We start from the raw sequence: 14,651 nt of genomic DNA on the forward strand, positions 1-14,651 counted from the left end.
TCTGTACCAAATTCCACCTGCATTTTCACACAACCAGAACAAACAACCCTAAAATTTGTATGGAACAACAAAAGACCCCAAATAGCCAAAGGAATCTTGAAAAAGAAAAGAAAAGCTGGAAGCATCATAATTCCAGACTTCAAGCTGTATTACAAAGCTGTAGTCATCAAAATACTATGGTGCTGGCACAAAAATGGATATAGATCAATGGAACAGAAAAGAAAACCCAGAAATAACCCCCCAACTCTATGGTCAATTAATACTCAGCACAGCAGGAAAGAATATCCAATGGGAAAAAGACAGTCTCTTCAACAAATGGTGTTGCAAAACCGGACAGCCACATGCAAAAGAATGAAACTGGACCACTTTTGTACACCATATATGAAAAATAAACACAAAATGGATTAAAGATCTAAATATGAAACTTGAGGGCTGCCTGGGTGGCTCAGCGTTGGACTTGGGTTTTAGGTTCAGGTCATCATCACAGTGTCAAGGGACAGAGCTCTGCACTGGGTTCCTTGCTCAGCGGGGAGTCTGCTTAGAGATTCTCTCCCCCACTCTCCCCGGACTCACATATGTGTGTGCCTTCTCTCTAAAATAAATTTATTAACTTTAAACAAAAAATAAGTATGAGACCTGAAGCCATAAGAGTCCTAGAAGAGGGCACAGGCAGTAAGGTCTCTGATATCAGCTGTAGCAGCATTTTTCTAGATAGGTCTCTTGAGGCAAGGGAAACAAAAGCAAAAATAACTATTGAGACTACATTCAAATAAATAGCTTCTGCACAGTAAAGGAAACAACTAATGAAACTAAAAGGCAACTTAGGGAATGGGAGAAGATTTGCAAATGCAATAACTGATAAAGGGTTAGTATCCAAAATCTATAAAGAACATATAAAACTCAACACCCAAAAAGCAAATAATCTAATTTAAAAATGGGCAGGAGACATGAATAGACATATCTCCAAAGAAGACATACAAATGGGTAATAGACATGTGAAAAGATGCTCAACATCAGTCACCATCAGGGAAATGCACATCAAAACCACAATGAGATATCATCTCATACCTGTCAGAATGGCTAAAATAAAAAACACAAGAAACAACAGGTGTTGGCCAGGATGTGGGTGGGAATGCAAATTGGTGCAGTCACTCTGGAAAACAGCATGCAGGTTACTCAGAAAGTTAAAAACAGAACCACCCTACGATCCAGGAATCACACTATTGGGTATTTACCCTCAAAAATACAAAAACTCTAGTTCAAAGGGATACATACACGTCTATGTTTCTGCAGCATTGTTTACAATAGCCAAATTATGGAAGTAGGCTGAGTGTCCATCGTTAGATGAGTGGTAAAGAAGACGTGGCATATATATTCAATGGAGTATTATTCAGCCATAATAAAGAATGACATCTTGCCATTTGTATGTCATGGATGGAGTAAGAGAGTATAATCCTAAACGAAATAAATTGGTTGAAGAAAGACACATATCATATGATTTCACTTATGTGTGGAATTTAAGAAACAAAACAAATGAGCAAAGGAAAAAAAAGAGAGAGACAGAGACAAACCAAGAAACAAACCCTTAACACCAGAGAACAAATGATGGTCACCAGAATGGACATGGGTAGGGGGGATGGAGGCAACCAGTGACGGGGACTAAGGAGGGCACTTGCTGTGATGAGCACTGGGTGATGTATGGATGTATTGAGTTAACTACTGTACACTTGAAATGAGCATTAAGCTCTGTACGGTAACTTTACTGGAACTAAAATAAAAAAAATTAAGTCATATATAAAATTGCATAGAAGGCCGAAGGAGGGCAGAAAAAGGGCTAAAGCGGAATGACATTAGCATTTAAGAATGCTTACACTTTCTGTTTTAACATAAACCCTGTTGAAGATTTTGATCAAAAAAAAAAAAAAAAAGAAAAGAGAAGAAAAGAAAAATGTCTTTCAGATTGTAAATTTAATTGAAAGTAACCTAGAGAAAAGGGATCCAAACGTATAAATGTATTTAAGGGAACAGAATTAACCCAAGGAAAATGGTCCAGGAAACAGAGCTGGGAGGAGTGTTTCCTGGAAGCCAGTAGAGCAGAACCCTAGCGGTGTTAAGATCGGTACATTTGGGCAGATTCCCACAGAGTGGGAATAACCCCTCAGATGGTGGTTACACTCTCCTGGCCTGTTTGCTCAGGGCACCTGTCAACACAATTCATTACACTTGCCTGGAAGAACTGAGCACGATCACAGACCCAAACATACAGGGGAGTTCAACAGTGTACCTAGCAAAGGTGGCCATTCCCAGAGTCCTCCAAGCCTGCGTGGTGAGGTGTGCCTGTGCTGGGACCAGAAAGGAGACACATCCAAACTTGCTGACTTCTGATTACTGCTCTGATCACTCTGGATCACACATACTCTGCAGGAAGGAACACCAGAACACCTTTTCTACCACAAGGGAGAAAAGCTGGATGTTCTCAGTCATCGGTCTGTCAAGAAGAAACTGATCCTCACATCTGACTCTACATCTAAAGTAGGAAGTTTTGGCCCCACGTTGGCTGGGATCAACGCTAGGGCAAGGGGAGGTGAGGCTTCCTTTGGGAGTGTCCTAGGTCAAAATAAGGAAAAGCGATGGGGTGGAGGAGGGTGTGTCAAGGTTTGACGTCAAGGTCAACAGTTGGTTGCCTTGGGAAATTTTTAATTAAGATGTTGCTGCAAGCTTTCTGTGTGGCTCTGGGCATCTCACTTGCGTTCCGTGTGATCTGGATGAACATTTTCGGGTTTTTGCCCAGACTGTGTATTGGTGATGAACAATGTGGGCCACGTAAGGGGAGACCTCTCTAAAACGGTATCAATGAACTGCCCCACTTCAGTGAGGAAAGGATATACATGTCTGAAGTCAAGAAACACTCTTCCGCAGGAGATGAAAATCTGGGTGGTGAGCTCACAAAATCTATACACACTTATCATCGATCTCTAGGTAAGAAGGTTGCTGATATCTCCCCAGAGCACCTCACTGGCCCCCAGTACGTAAATCATCTTTGAATTTGGGAGGAACGTCATCGCTTTCCAGTCTTCAGAGCACTGGCACCAAATGCCATGTCTAGGTCAACTTCAGGAGCATCTTCAATCTCACAGCAGTGGGAGAACTGGCTCTCACATTCTGGATGGGAGAGAGCTGGGTCCCTAGCAGGTTCACGGGCTGTTATTCTCTCCATGAACACCTCCTGCTTGGTGACTCTCAGGAGCTTCTCCCCAGAACAGATGTAGCTCTTCCCCTGTGGGAGTCCCCCATGCATTGCTAAATCAGTTTGAAAAGTACTCTTGTAAATCCGAGATTTACAACGGTTCTCTTTGTTTTTAAGAATTCAGACGGTACTGTGCAAATAAGAGAGGCATGGGGAGAAAAACTAGTTAATTCACTCAGCCAATATTTCCTAAGGACCCCGATGCTCACAGAATTACTGACATCGGCATGTAACAGAGCGAGAAGCTGGACTGCCAAGTAGAGCACGTGGCAGGGGATCACTTGGAAAATTACCGTGTTCTGCTGCCAGAGCATAACTACATTTCTGGACAGGAAGGGGTGCGGAAGCTTCCAAGGTGGGAGGGAGACAGCAGCCTGTTTCTGGGGACGGCTTTTTGCTTTGTTCCTAAGGAGTCTGGAAGAAGAATCTGAAATGACCCTGCAGGAAGAACAAGAGATGTGGACTGGAAACAGGGCACAAAGGAAATCTAGCAGGATCAGAGGCAAGGAGGGATGGGGGGAGACCTCGAGACATCACCGAGCTCCACGCCTCGCAGCACATCTACATTTATTACAGATGAGAAGAACCTTATTATCGACTTTTCCTTAAACAATTCAGGTGGGATGTATTGTCTTCTTTAAAACTCAGTTCCAGAAATAAGTACTACTGTTCCATTTGCTATTAACTGCTTTCCCCTTCTGTCCTTTACCTAGATTCCTTTGAAGAAAAGACAGTTTAGAAACCCAAGTCATTTAGAAAATGGGATTCTCGGATTCTCATTAAAAGAAGCTAAAAATGACTGAACTCTGGTTTTTATGAAGGGAACCTTATTATATATTCATGATTTTTCCTGCCAGTTTCCCTAATCCTGTAGCATCCCCTTCCTTACAGATTGTTAGACTGGACCAGCTTCAACGGTCTTGTCTTTGCGGACTATTTCTTTTGAAAAACTAGTTAACTTTTCATTTCAAATACAACAAGCAAAGCGGACTGTGAAAACTGCCATCGCTTGGATTTAAATCGTAGGCCTTCAATAAGCTAGTACAACCTTACACCTCAGAGAAAAGCAAAAGACTATTAAAAGCTTCAAAAGTATGTGTGTGGGGAGCGGGGAGGCAGAGAAGAAATAATAAAATCCTTGAAATTCTCTAGAATTATAAATGCCATTAAGCTTTACTATAAAATCCTTCAAATTAATGTGTTCCTAATTTTAGCATTAAATGAGGCTGGTGTATTGAGTAAAACTATTTGCATAATGATGACAAAAATCAAAGTTTCAGGGAAGCAAAATGGACTCATCTGCAACTTAAATTCTAATTCCTGAGCAGCTTCTGACTAATGAGCCTGAACAAGTCAGAATTGTCCTGGCCCTCTTCCTCAACAGCGGAAAAAGGATTCTGCAAAGACATTGCGGGGAAAACGACGATAAACACCCACCGCTTTTCAAACTTCTTCCAAGGAGCCATGCTGAGGGAGGGGAGAGCCCGAAGTTGCAGGTTGCAAGCAAAAGATTTTTAAACACTTCCCATTTTCCCCTTAACATGTATGTGTATCCTGAACTCCATGCCATAAAACATTCATGTCTCTTTAAAAATATAAATGTTCTAAATAACTGGCTAATTAAAATCATGTTACCCCCATATTAGGCTCTGGGCTAAGCTGTCCGATTAAACAGATCCCAAACAGAGCTGCTCACACAACACACTGAATTCCTCATGTGATAGTCTAGAGACAGCAGCTTGTCAAGCGTCTAACAGCAGCCCTGCTCCACAGGACATTTGGGCACCCAACTTCCTGCCATCTTCTTGCTCCCTACCCCTCACGGCATTATCCTTGTCTGCTTAGTCAAAGCTGACCCAGCTCCAGATCTATGTTTTAGCCCTAGGAAGGGGAAAGAAAACTGAAGAGGAGTGTCAGTTCCACTCACATTTCACTGGTAAGACCTAGTCACATGGCTGCAGGAGCTGCAGAGGATGGAAAATATAATTTCCGGGGCACCTGGGTGGCTCAGCTGGTTACGCACCTGCCTTTGGCTCAGGTCATGATCCCAGCGTCCTGGGATCAAGTCCCACGTCGGGCTCCCTGCTCAGTGGGGAGTCTGCTTTTCCCTCTCCCTCTGCCACTTCCTTACTTGTGCTCTCTTGCTTTCTCTCTCTCTCTGGCAATAAATAAATAAAATCTTAACAACAACAACAAACCTGAAAGAAAACAGAATTTCCAGTTGATTGCCGTGTGACTGGCAAAAATTAAAGGGCTGCTAAAGAAAGATACACCACTCCTACCTTACAGATTTCTGTATCCCTTGCCAACCACTCTATCCTCTAGGGAGGCCCCAGGGAAGCATGGTCAAAGGCATCTGTCTGCAAATTTTTCCTCTCAAGAGCCACGTGCTCTTTCAGGGTCACATACTCTCTGTGGCAACTACTCATGTCTGCTGTCCTAGTGCAAAAGAGTCACAGACTATATGTAAACAAAAGAGCATGGCTGTTGTTTTAGGTATCCATTACAGTATAACAAATTACTATGCTATACAGTGTGACAAATTATTACTGTACTATAACAAATCAACATGCATTTATTATCTCACAGTTACCATGGGTCAGGGGGCTGAGTCCTTCCTGTGGAATCTCACAAGGCTGCAATCATGTTCAGTTGTGACTGTGTTCTCAACTGCAGGCTTGACTGGGGAAGAGTATACTTCCTAACTCGCTTGGGTTGTTTGTAGATTTATTTCCTGTGGCTGTGGGACTGCTGACCTGGGGCCTCAGCTTTGTGCTGGTCATCCTCAGCTCCTAGAGATCACCCACAGTTCCTCATCATGTAGTTCTGCCCACAGCCCCTCTCACAACATGGTCGCTTGCTTCTTCCAAGCCAAGAAGGGAAAAAAATCTCTAGAGTTTGGTAGCACAACAGAATTTTACATAACGCAACAACCAGGGGAGTGACATTCCATTTCCTTTACCATATTTGAGTGCTTAGAAGCATGTAACAGGTGGTGCCCACAGCTGAGGGCAGAGGATTGTACTGAGATGTGAATACCCAAAGGCAGGGATGACTGGGAGCCTTTGTTCCCTAACATAGCTGTATTCCAATAAAAACTTCATAAAAATAAAGGGTGGGAGGCTGGACATAGTTTGCTGACCCCTGGAATAATGAATGAGGTGTAGAAAACATTGTTTAAGGTAAGAGACAGAAATTCATAGACTAGAGAGAGAGCAAAGGATTGGTCAGAACCAGGGGAGCTATGTAGAAAGAGAATCCTAGAAAAGCAATTTCAAATTCTGAGCCTATTCTATAATATACAGATTATCTTACCTTATTAATAAAAAATTAAAGGTGAGATAGATTGGCATTACATTTGAATCCAGTGGTCATGGGACAGAGTTGTTATTGGAAATCCAGTAAATTTAAAGGGAATGGGCTTCATAGCAGGGTTTCTGCAATTCTGACTTTAATTCAAACCTACCTGGAACAATTTCAATAGAAACCCTGGTCATTTTTTTAATGATTATGAAAATGACAGCCCACATTTATTATGTGATTATCACAAATTAGGAATTATGCTGTTAACCATGAATTCTCTCATTTAATCTATACAAGCACTCCCATGTTATGTAGATTATTTTTATTCCCATTACAAAGATAAGGAAACTGAGCTTGGATTAAATGGAGCACCACAAAAAGTAGTGGAACTAGGACATGACTCTCTATCCTGAGGGTCCAGACACTTAAATTGTGTTTCTAGGGTAAGAGGACCCTTTGCAGGGTTCTAAGCAGAGAGATGGTGTAATTACTGTAACTGATGTTTCAGAAACATCAGCCCTGTGTGAAGAGTGGATTGAAGTGGGGTAAAGTGGAGGCAAGAAGTCCAGGGCAAAGACGGTGGAATAGCCTGCGAAAGGCAGTGCCCTGGAGATATGTTTGCAAGCCATTTTGGTAGTAGAAATGACAAGACATGTGACCAGAGTGTTGTGGATCTTCTTTGGTTCCCGAAAGGTGCTAATAAGCCTTTTCCAATCTCTGGGATGCTGGATGGGCCATTCTCTGTGTCCAGAATGCTTTTCACTCTTGTCTTCCATTATTTACTCTCTTCTTCAATTGCTTTGTTCTATCTTCAAGTGGACTCACTTCAAGTATCACTTCCTCAGAGAATCTTTCCTTGATGCCCAATCTAAACTTGGTCGTATCTCTGATTTTTCTTTTAACAGAAGCCAATTGTTTTACATCCCATACTTGTTCACAATTTATTACATTTTCTTGCTTTTTAAAAATTGAATGTTTAAAATATTATGTTTTAAGAAGCCAGGCACCATATTTATTTTCTTCAACATTGTTAACACGGTGCTAGCATATGAAGTTCCTAGAATCATATGCACTTACTGAGTATTTGTTGAGGAAATGAATGTCTGACTTCAGTGTCCTTACACTAAAATACTGTGCTAGTGCCTCTCCCATTTGCTGATTATAGAAGAGATTTCTTTGATTCTTCTAGAGTTATCAGCATGAAAAACCCAAGTAATTAGTGATGTTTCAGTGTCCAATTCTCTCTCACCCAATGCTGTTCCCAAAACCTGGTCCCAGGTTAAGGAGAATGTGGAGAATGAAATGCGCAGTAGGAGAAAAGGGTGATGAAGTTGTCCTGAGGCAGGTGAATTTTCCTTTACCGTTGGAGATGGTATAAATGAATATGGGCTATGAGTTCAAGCTCCATGTCGGGCTCCATGTTGGGTATGGAGCCTACTTAAAAATAAATAAACACATAAATAAATAAAGGCAAGTATAAACATACACAAAAAGGTGTGTGTGCGTGTGTATTTGCATAAGACATCTGAAAAGATACAAACCAAAATTTCCAAGTAGTTGGGTGAGCACTTCTGGGAAGTGGAGTGAGACTGGCAAAACAGGAACTTTCTTTTTTTAAACTAAGGGCAACTATGATTTTTATAATAAAATACCATTAAAGATAAAAATGGAAAATAAATCTTCATACTTCTTATATAATCCCACCTCTAGTAATTTGTAGTAATAAAATAATGACAGATGTGGTCTAGGGGTTATAGATATAATGATATGCCACCAGTGAGTTCTGTAGTATGTTAAAAAATGAAAATAGTCTAAATATCCAACAACAGACTGGATAACTACATAAAGTGTAGCTCATGCACATGGTGGGTTATTTAATATATACTGAAATTATGTTTTAGGTAGTAAGGACAGGAAAAAATGCTCATGTATAATGTTACACAAAGCAAAGTATGAATCTGTATTTATGGCATTATTCCAATGTGTTAGGAAAAGAAAAAAAAAAAGAAAAAAGAACGAGAGGGACACCTGGGTGGCTCAGTTGGTTGGGCATCTGCCTTCAGCTCAGGTCATGGTCTTGGGGTCCTGGGATCGAGTCCCACATCAGGCTTTCTTTCTTTTTTTCTTTTCTTTTTTTTTTTTTTTTAAAGATTTTATTTATTTATTTGACAGGCAGAGATTACAAGTAGTCAGAGAGGCAGGCAGAGAGAGAGAGGAGGAAACAGGCTCCCTGCCGAGCAGAGAGCCTAATGCGGGGCTCGATCCCAGGACTCTGGGATCGTGACCTGAGCCAAAGGCAGAGGCTTTAACCCACTGAGCCACCCAGGCACCCCCACATCAGGCTTTCTGCTGGGTGGGGGGTCTGCTTCTCCCTCTCCCTCTGCCTGCTGCTCTGCCTACTTGTGCCCTCTGCTCTCTTTTGTGTTTTCTCTCTCTAAATAAATAAAATCTTAAAAAAAGAAAAAAAAAAAAAAAGAACGAGAAAGATATATGGGCAGGGAAAAAACCACTTCAGTAAAATCTACCAAAATGTCATTAAATGGCTGTTTTGGATGATAAGAGTGTACTTTAAGGTTACTTCTTTGTGATTTTTGGATTTTCCTCATTAAAAAGAAGCACAAATTACTACTGGAACATTGCAGGTAATACTTCTAGTAGGGGTAAAATAGTACAATAATTCCTTTCTAGCAAGTAAGTCTATTTGTGTTCAAGCCTCACGCCAGGCACTCAAGTAAGAGTGCTGAGAGAGGAGCTTCTAGCACTTGCCTCCCCAAGTCCCTTATTTCTATGAAAAAGTCACAGGTATTCGGCACTGTTTGGGAATGTTATTTTCTTTGACCTGTGTATCAGAGCAATAGTGGTGCCTTAAGGAATGAAATGATCTGCAATTAAATATATTTCAAGAATAGTTATATCCTTAGTTGGAATTAGACCTTCTATTAGGCCTTTTTTCAATGCCTTTGGTCAGACTTTCTTGAACTAGACTCATGGAGAGGAAACTATTTACTACATTTTTGCACAGTTTTAGATAATACTCCTAGAGAGTATAAAACCAGGTCTTTTAGGGAGCATAAAACAAGCTACTAATTGAGAATTTCATTTTGGACTGTCACGTTTAGTTTAGATACCTACATGGGAGTTAAATTGGCCATTAAACCAATGAAAACTTCCACCTATCCATATGGTCACCGTCAGAAGGGTCTAACAAATTTAACTTGAGATGATGTATGTGTTTTTGTATATAAGAAGTCTGAAGGAATAGTTACCAAAATGTTTAAGTAGTCAGGTAGCTCCCTCTGGAACTGGCAGAACAGAGTGTAACAAAATAAGACAGCTCCCATAAGCTACATATGGAAATAAATGCCGCTGTACTATAAACAAGTCTTCCAGATAGCGTATCAATGGACATTAAAGAAACTTTTCAAATTAATCAACTACAGACAGCAACTATAATATTACTTTCTGAAATCATCCAAACTCCCAACTGTTCTCATCAACGGCATAAAGCACACATACAAAGAAAGGCACAAATTCCATACAGTGAACATTTACTTGAGGGACCATCAATGCAGATCATCTCACAGAAGGAATGTGATTTAATTTCAGTGGCTGGCTGTTAACCATAGGACATTTCTGAGATCAAATACCTTCATATGAAGTCACGTTTGACTCAAATCAATGTCTACGACTCCCTCAATTTCTCCCCTCCCATCTCCCCACTCCCACCTGCTCTGTCTCTGTGGAAACAACAAAGAAAAAATATTTTATTCATAAAAAATTCAACTGGTAATGTTTTTATAGGCAACCATACTCACGTTTATATACAATTACAGTATAAGATACTGTGTACTTCAGTTCACCTAATTCTAAAACATAAAAATTTTATTGACTTAAATTAACATATTTATAGAAAAAAATATAAAAGGTATCTGTTTTTGGAATTTTAAGGATAACTATTTAGCACTCATGACAATTATTTTTATTTATGATCAGAATCTCTCCCTTACAATGAAGTGAATCATTATTAATTTGCAGTACAAAGGAAAGCACACAGAAACCTGGACTATTATTAGATCATTACACTCAGACCAAAAAAATTAAAGTGCACATAGAAGCTCACATTGGAATTAACTGGTTCACTACCACTAGCTCTATTTCAGATTTTGTTCCTATGTTATTTCCCAAGCAAAACATCATTATATTCAAGGAAAAACGAAGTATCTGATTGCACTTCCTTGCTTTCTTGCTTTAATGAGGTAATGACTTGAGTTTCGTATTCTAAGGTACACAGTATCCCTTGTCTCTGTGGACTCTCCTTGATACATAAAGGTGTCATCTAACATGTAAAAAATGAGCAGGTCAGGCAATAAAGCAAAAACAAGACGGTAATAACAATATGGTATTTACTGTTTCCTTCCAATTGAATGCATTCTTAACAATTGTTTGCCGTTGGCTAACAGGAGGAGAGAATGGGTATTAGAAGCTCTTGAGACAATGATTTCCCTTGACTGTTATTACTCTAAGAAGCGGTAAGCCCTGTTGTTTACAAGAGGAAAGCTACCGAATTCTTCAGAAAACAGAACCTGGCAGCCCATCTTCGGGGCAGAATGATGAGGTGCAGGAGTGTGATGGAGAAGCCAGTCTTCGGGAACAATCACGTGAGGGAATCCAGCTGCGCTTGTATGGTCTCCAGCTATTTAGACAGAGGAAACGAGAGAAAAGTTGCTGAAAGGCGAGAAATGCCTATGAAGGGCTGCTCAGAAACTTGCCGAGGGGAGGGACAGATCGGCAGCAGCAACCACGCATGTTACATCCATTCGCACAGCAACAGATTCACCACGTAGGAAAGTTTTCTTTTCATAAGAAGATATTAGAATTCATGGCTGTGGTCTACGTTTTCCAATGAGTCAAGGAAGATTTCTAAATTTGACTCTTTGAAATACCCCCGGCTGCTTTAATATAAATGTTCACTACAGGGAGCGCCTGGGTGGCTCAGTGGGTTGGGCCGCTGCCTTCAGCTTAGGTCAGGGATCGAGTCTCGCATCGGGCTCTCTGCTCGGCAGGGAGCCTGCTTCTCTCTCTCTCTCTCTCTATCTGCCTCTCTTTCTCTGCCTGCCTCTCTGCCTACTCGTGATCTCTCTCTGTCAAATAAATAAATAAAATCTTTAAAAATAAAAAAAAATAAATGTTCACTACATAAGACTTTTGAAGGGGGAGTTGAGGGGGGAGTGCATCTTCCTGGCTCACAAAGTCAGGATTTGGAAAGAAACAAGGACATTCACTCAAAGATAAAACTTCACAGGCCTGGCACCTCCCTTTCCTTTTGGGCCCGGAAATTAAAATATTTAATGTTAAATATACCTAAAGTGCCAATGTGGCTAGGTATCACATAGTTCATTACTGAATGCTTTGCTTTAAAGTAACAATCCTATTGCTTTAATTAAAACCATTTCCACTTTCTTCCTGATTTAGTATGTCAGATTCTCTTCGTCTCGGCAATGCTTCCTGCCGTGAAACATACGGTGTTTACAAGGGATGTTTAAAGAACTTCGCTCCGTAATAGGTCATTTAAAAATAAGAATTCATAAAAAGAAGGCAACATTATGTAAAACCCCACATAGCAGAAATTATTTTAAAAATACAGACCTTGTTATAGAAATCAAACAACTCCTTGTGACTGAATTCCACAAGAACTTTCTCCATGCTCTGTATGGAAGAAGAAGAAAGAAGAATGAATTTAGTTGTATCCAATGTTCACTCCAGTTTTTTCTTTCTGGATAGCCCCAGAATATGCCCTATTATTTTGTGAGTAGTTTTAAGAAAAATACTTGCCTGCTTCACTCAACCCCACTGTTCTAGAACTCATAGACGCGCTTAATGACACTCCACTTTAGCAAAAGGTTTCAACTCTACAGGAACATCTGTTCTTTAAGTTGCCTCCACAAAGGTTAATAAAATAGAAGCCAGTAAGAGAACAATTTCATTCTCTATTTTTTTTCAAGATAGAGATAATATACGAGATTGTATTTCATCTTTCTCAGCAGTCCATTTGGAATCTAGCAAATATCATTACGCAAAGACACTGGAGGCGGCCTATCTGATTGAACTCATCCAGCCATTAATGCCTCCCGTCAGCACAGCTGCTGCCTCCAAGCATTAATCTAGCAGTTATGATCTTAACATGCTGAGATGGTTACCTTTTTTAAGGTACAGACTCAGCAAAAGTTCACAATTAACATGACAGCTTCAAAGCAAAGACTTAACCAAGCTCCTTCTTTCCCTCAGATGTGACAGGGGAACCTTCGTGGGAGCTGTGGGTGCTGAGGGACACTGGGCACGTCTGCATGATGGCGCAGCAGCGTGCAATGAGGGTCTGGCCCCTTGCAACCTGCTTTGGAATGACCTTGTAAACTAAGGGAACACTCGAAGTAGCTCCTGAAGATTGGTCAAATGTGTTTGTTTTATTCAAGGTACTTCTGGCAAGTGCAAGTTAATGAGGAGAGAGAATGCCAAGAATGGGCAACACTGTTGTGCTCACAGGACATCAAACGGGCACCATGAACTGAAGAGTGGACAAAGGTTGAAAACAGACATGAATTCATGTACTTCATTGCTTGTGGTCATTTCCAACATTCTCTTAATTCTACTTCTGTTTCTATGGCTACTTTTTTCTTTGTTTTATCTGTTTTAATGGTTTCCATTTCTACTTACAAAGCCAACATTTCCAAAACAAAGTATCTCCAGCTAACTGAGGAGAGTCAGTGGGGCTGTGTTTAGATGTGGCACCTCCCTTCTCAAGAAGCCAAGGCATAGAGGATTAAATTCACACTTTTTCTTTGCTCTTGTAACACCTACCTAAGTAGTTAAGCTTTAAAATGAATCAAGGAGCAGATCTGCCTTAAAGCCTGTTCCTTTAGGAAGGAGAAAAAAGTAGCAGGCTAACTGACACACATCATTGAACCTTCAAAGGTTGAAATCAGCATTATCTAGCAGTGCTATATTTCCTCCCAGCAGTTAAAGGGAAATGACAGGCCTCAGTTTACCCTGTGGAAAAGCAAGGCAAGTTCATTACTCTCTCACCAATCCAACGGTGGGGTGGGTGGGAGAGAATAAAGAACTGAATCAGTTTGTGAACAACTTGATTTGCTGTACAAACACCCGGGGGTCGTTGCCAAGCTGGGTTCTTGGATCCTGAATTCTGCTTTGTTTCAAGTTAGTATTTTCTAAAGGGCGGCATTGAGGAAAGGGAAGGAAGGTGACTTTGAAAACATACTTCCTAAAATATCAACAGCTGAAATAATGTATGCCAATGTGCACCTGCGTGTGTGTGTGTGTGCGCGTGTGTGTGTGTTTATACGGCAGAGCTATGTATATAAATTCAGTGTCTTGCTTTACTGAAATACTTAGCCCCAAGAAGGGAAAATGTTGATACCCGAGATAAAATATGCAAAGAACTAATGCCAATGTCTGGCAGGTATAATCACTGATAGCTATTATCATGATCTTTTCCCATTCAACCCGCAGTGACTTAGGGAAGACCGTGAAAATATGGGAGAATACAGAAATGGCTTTAAGTGTTCCATGTCATGTGTACAGAGATTATTCTTAGAATTTAAGAATCTACGTTTACCCAAGGGGTGGGCAAGGGCAGTTGTTTAAGGAGGGTAACGATGGAACTTAGACAGATATGTAGGACAAAAAGGAAAGGGGGACTGGTTAAGAGCCAAGTCCTCACATTGTCACACTCTGACATGACACCCCAGAGAGCCCAAGAATTCTAAATCCAAATCTCGCCCGCCAGGACATTACTTAAGGTGTATTATCAAGAAAGCAGTATAGGTTGCACTTACTCAGTAGTTTGGTAACTTTATTTATGACTTTACATTTAGATATATGGCCCAAGGCCTCCATATTTACTCCTGTTTTAGGTCCCATAAATATTAGGAATGGGTGTGATCAAAATCCTTCCTTGGACCATGACATTTTTAAGAGGAAAACACACTCTGAGCCTTCTTTGAGAATTTAACTAGAAAGTCACAAATCTGCTTTATCAAACCACAGTCAACTCTCTAGCTTCATTTCTCTTCAGAAAATGTATGGA

The 14,651-nt window shown here is 40.6% G+C and overlaps 1 protein-coding gene across 3 annotated transcripts in view; it reads right to left on the minus strand.

Annotated features, from left to right (window-relative positions):
* Window positions 1-10,514: 10,514 nt before the first annotated feature.
* Window positions 10,515-14,651, minus strand: part of COMMD10 (COMM domain containing 10) — a 204,428-nt gene continuing 200,291 nt past the window's right edge. For all 3 annotated transcript variants that reach the window (XM_059175811.1, XM_059175810.1, XM_059175808.1), the window contains 2 exons: window positions 12,197-12,256; window positions 10,515-11,243 (listed from right to left, as the gene is read on the minus strand). In XM_059175811.1, the coding sequence (XP_059031794.1) occupies window positions 11,205-11,243; window positions 12,197-12,256 (99 nt within the window). In that variant the 3' untranslated portion in view covers window positions 10,515-11,204. The remainder of the gene's footprint in view (window positions 11,244-12,196; window positions 12,257-14,651) is intronic.

This window comes from Mustela lutreola, chromosome 5, assembly GCF_030435805.1.
Source record: "Mustela lutreola isolate mMusLut2 chromosome 5, mMusLut2.pri, whole genome shotgun sequence".
In the NCBI taxonomy this organism is placed as follows: domain Eukaryota; kingdom Metazoa; phylum Chordata; class Mammalia; order Carnivora; family Mustelidae; genus Mustela; species Mustela lutreola.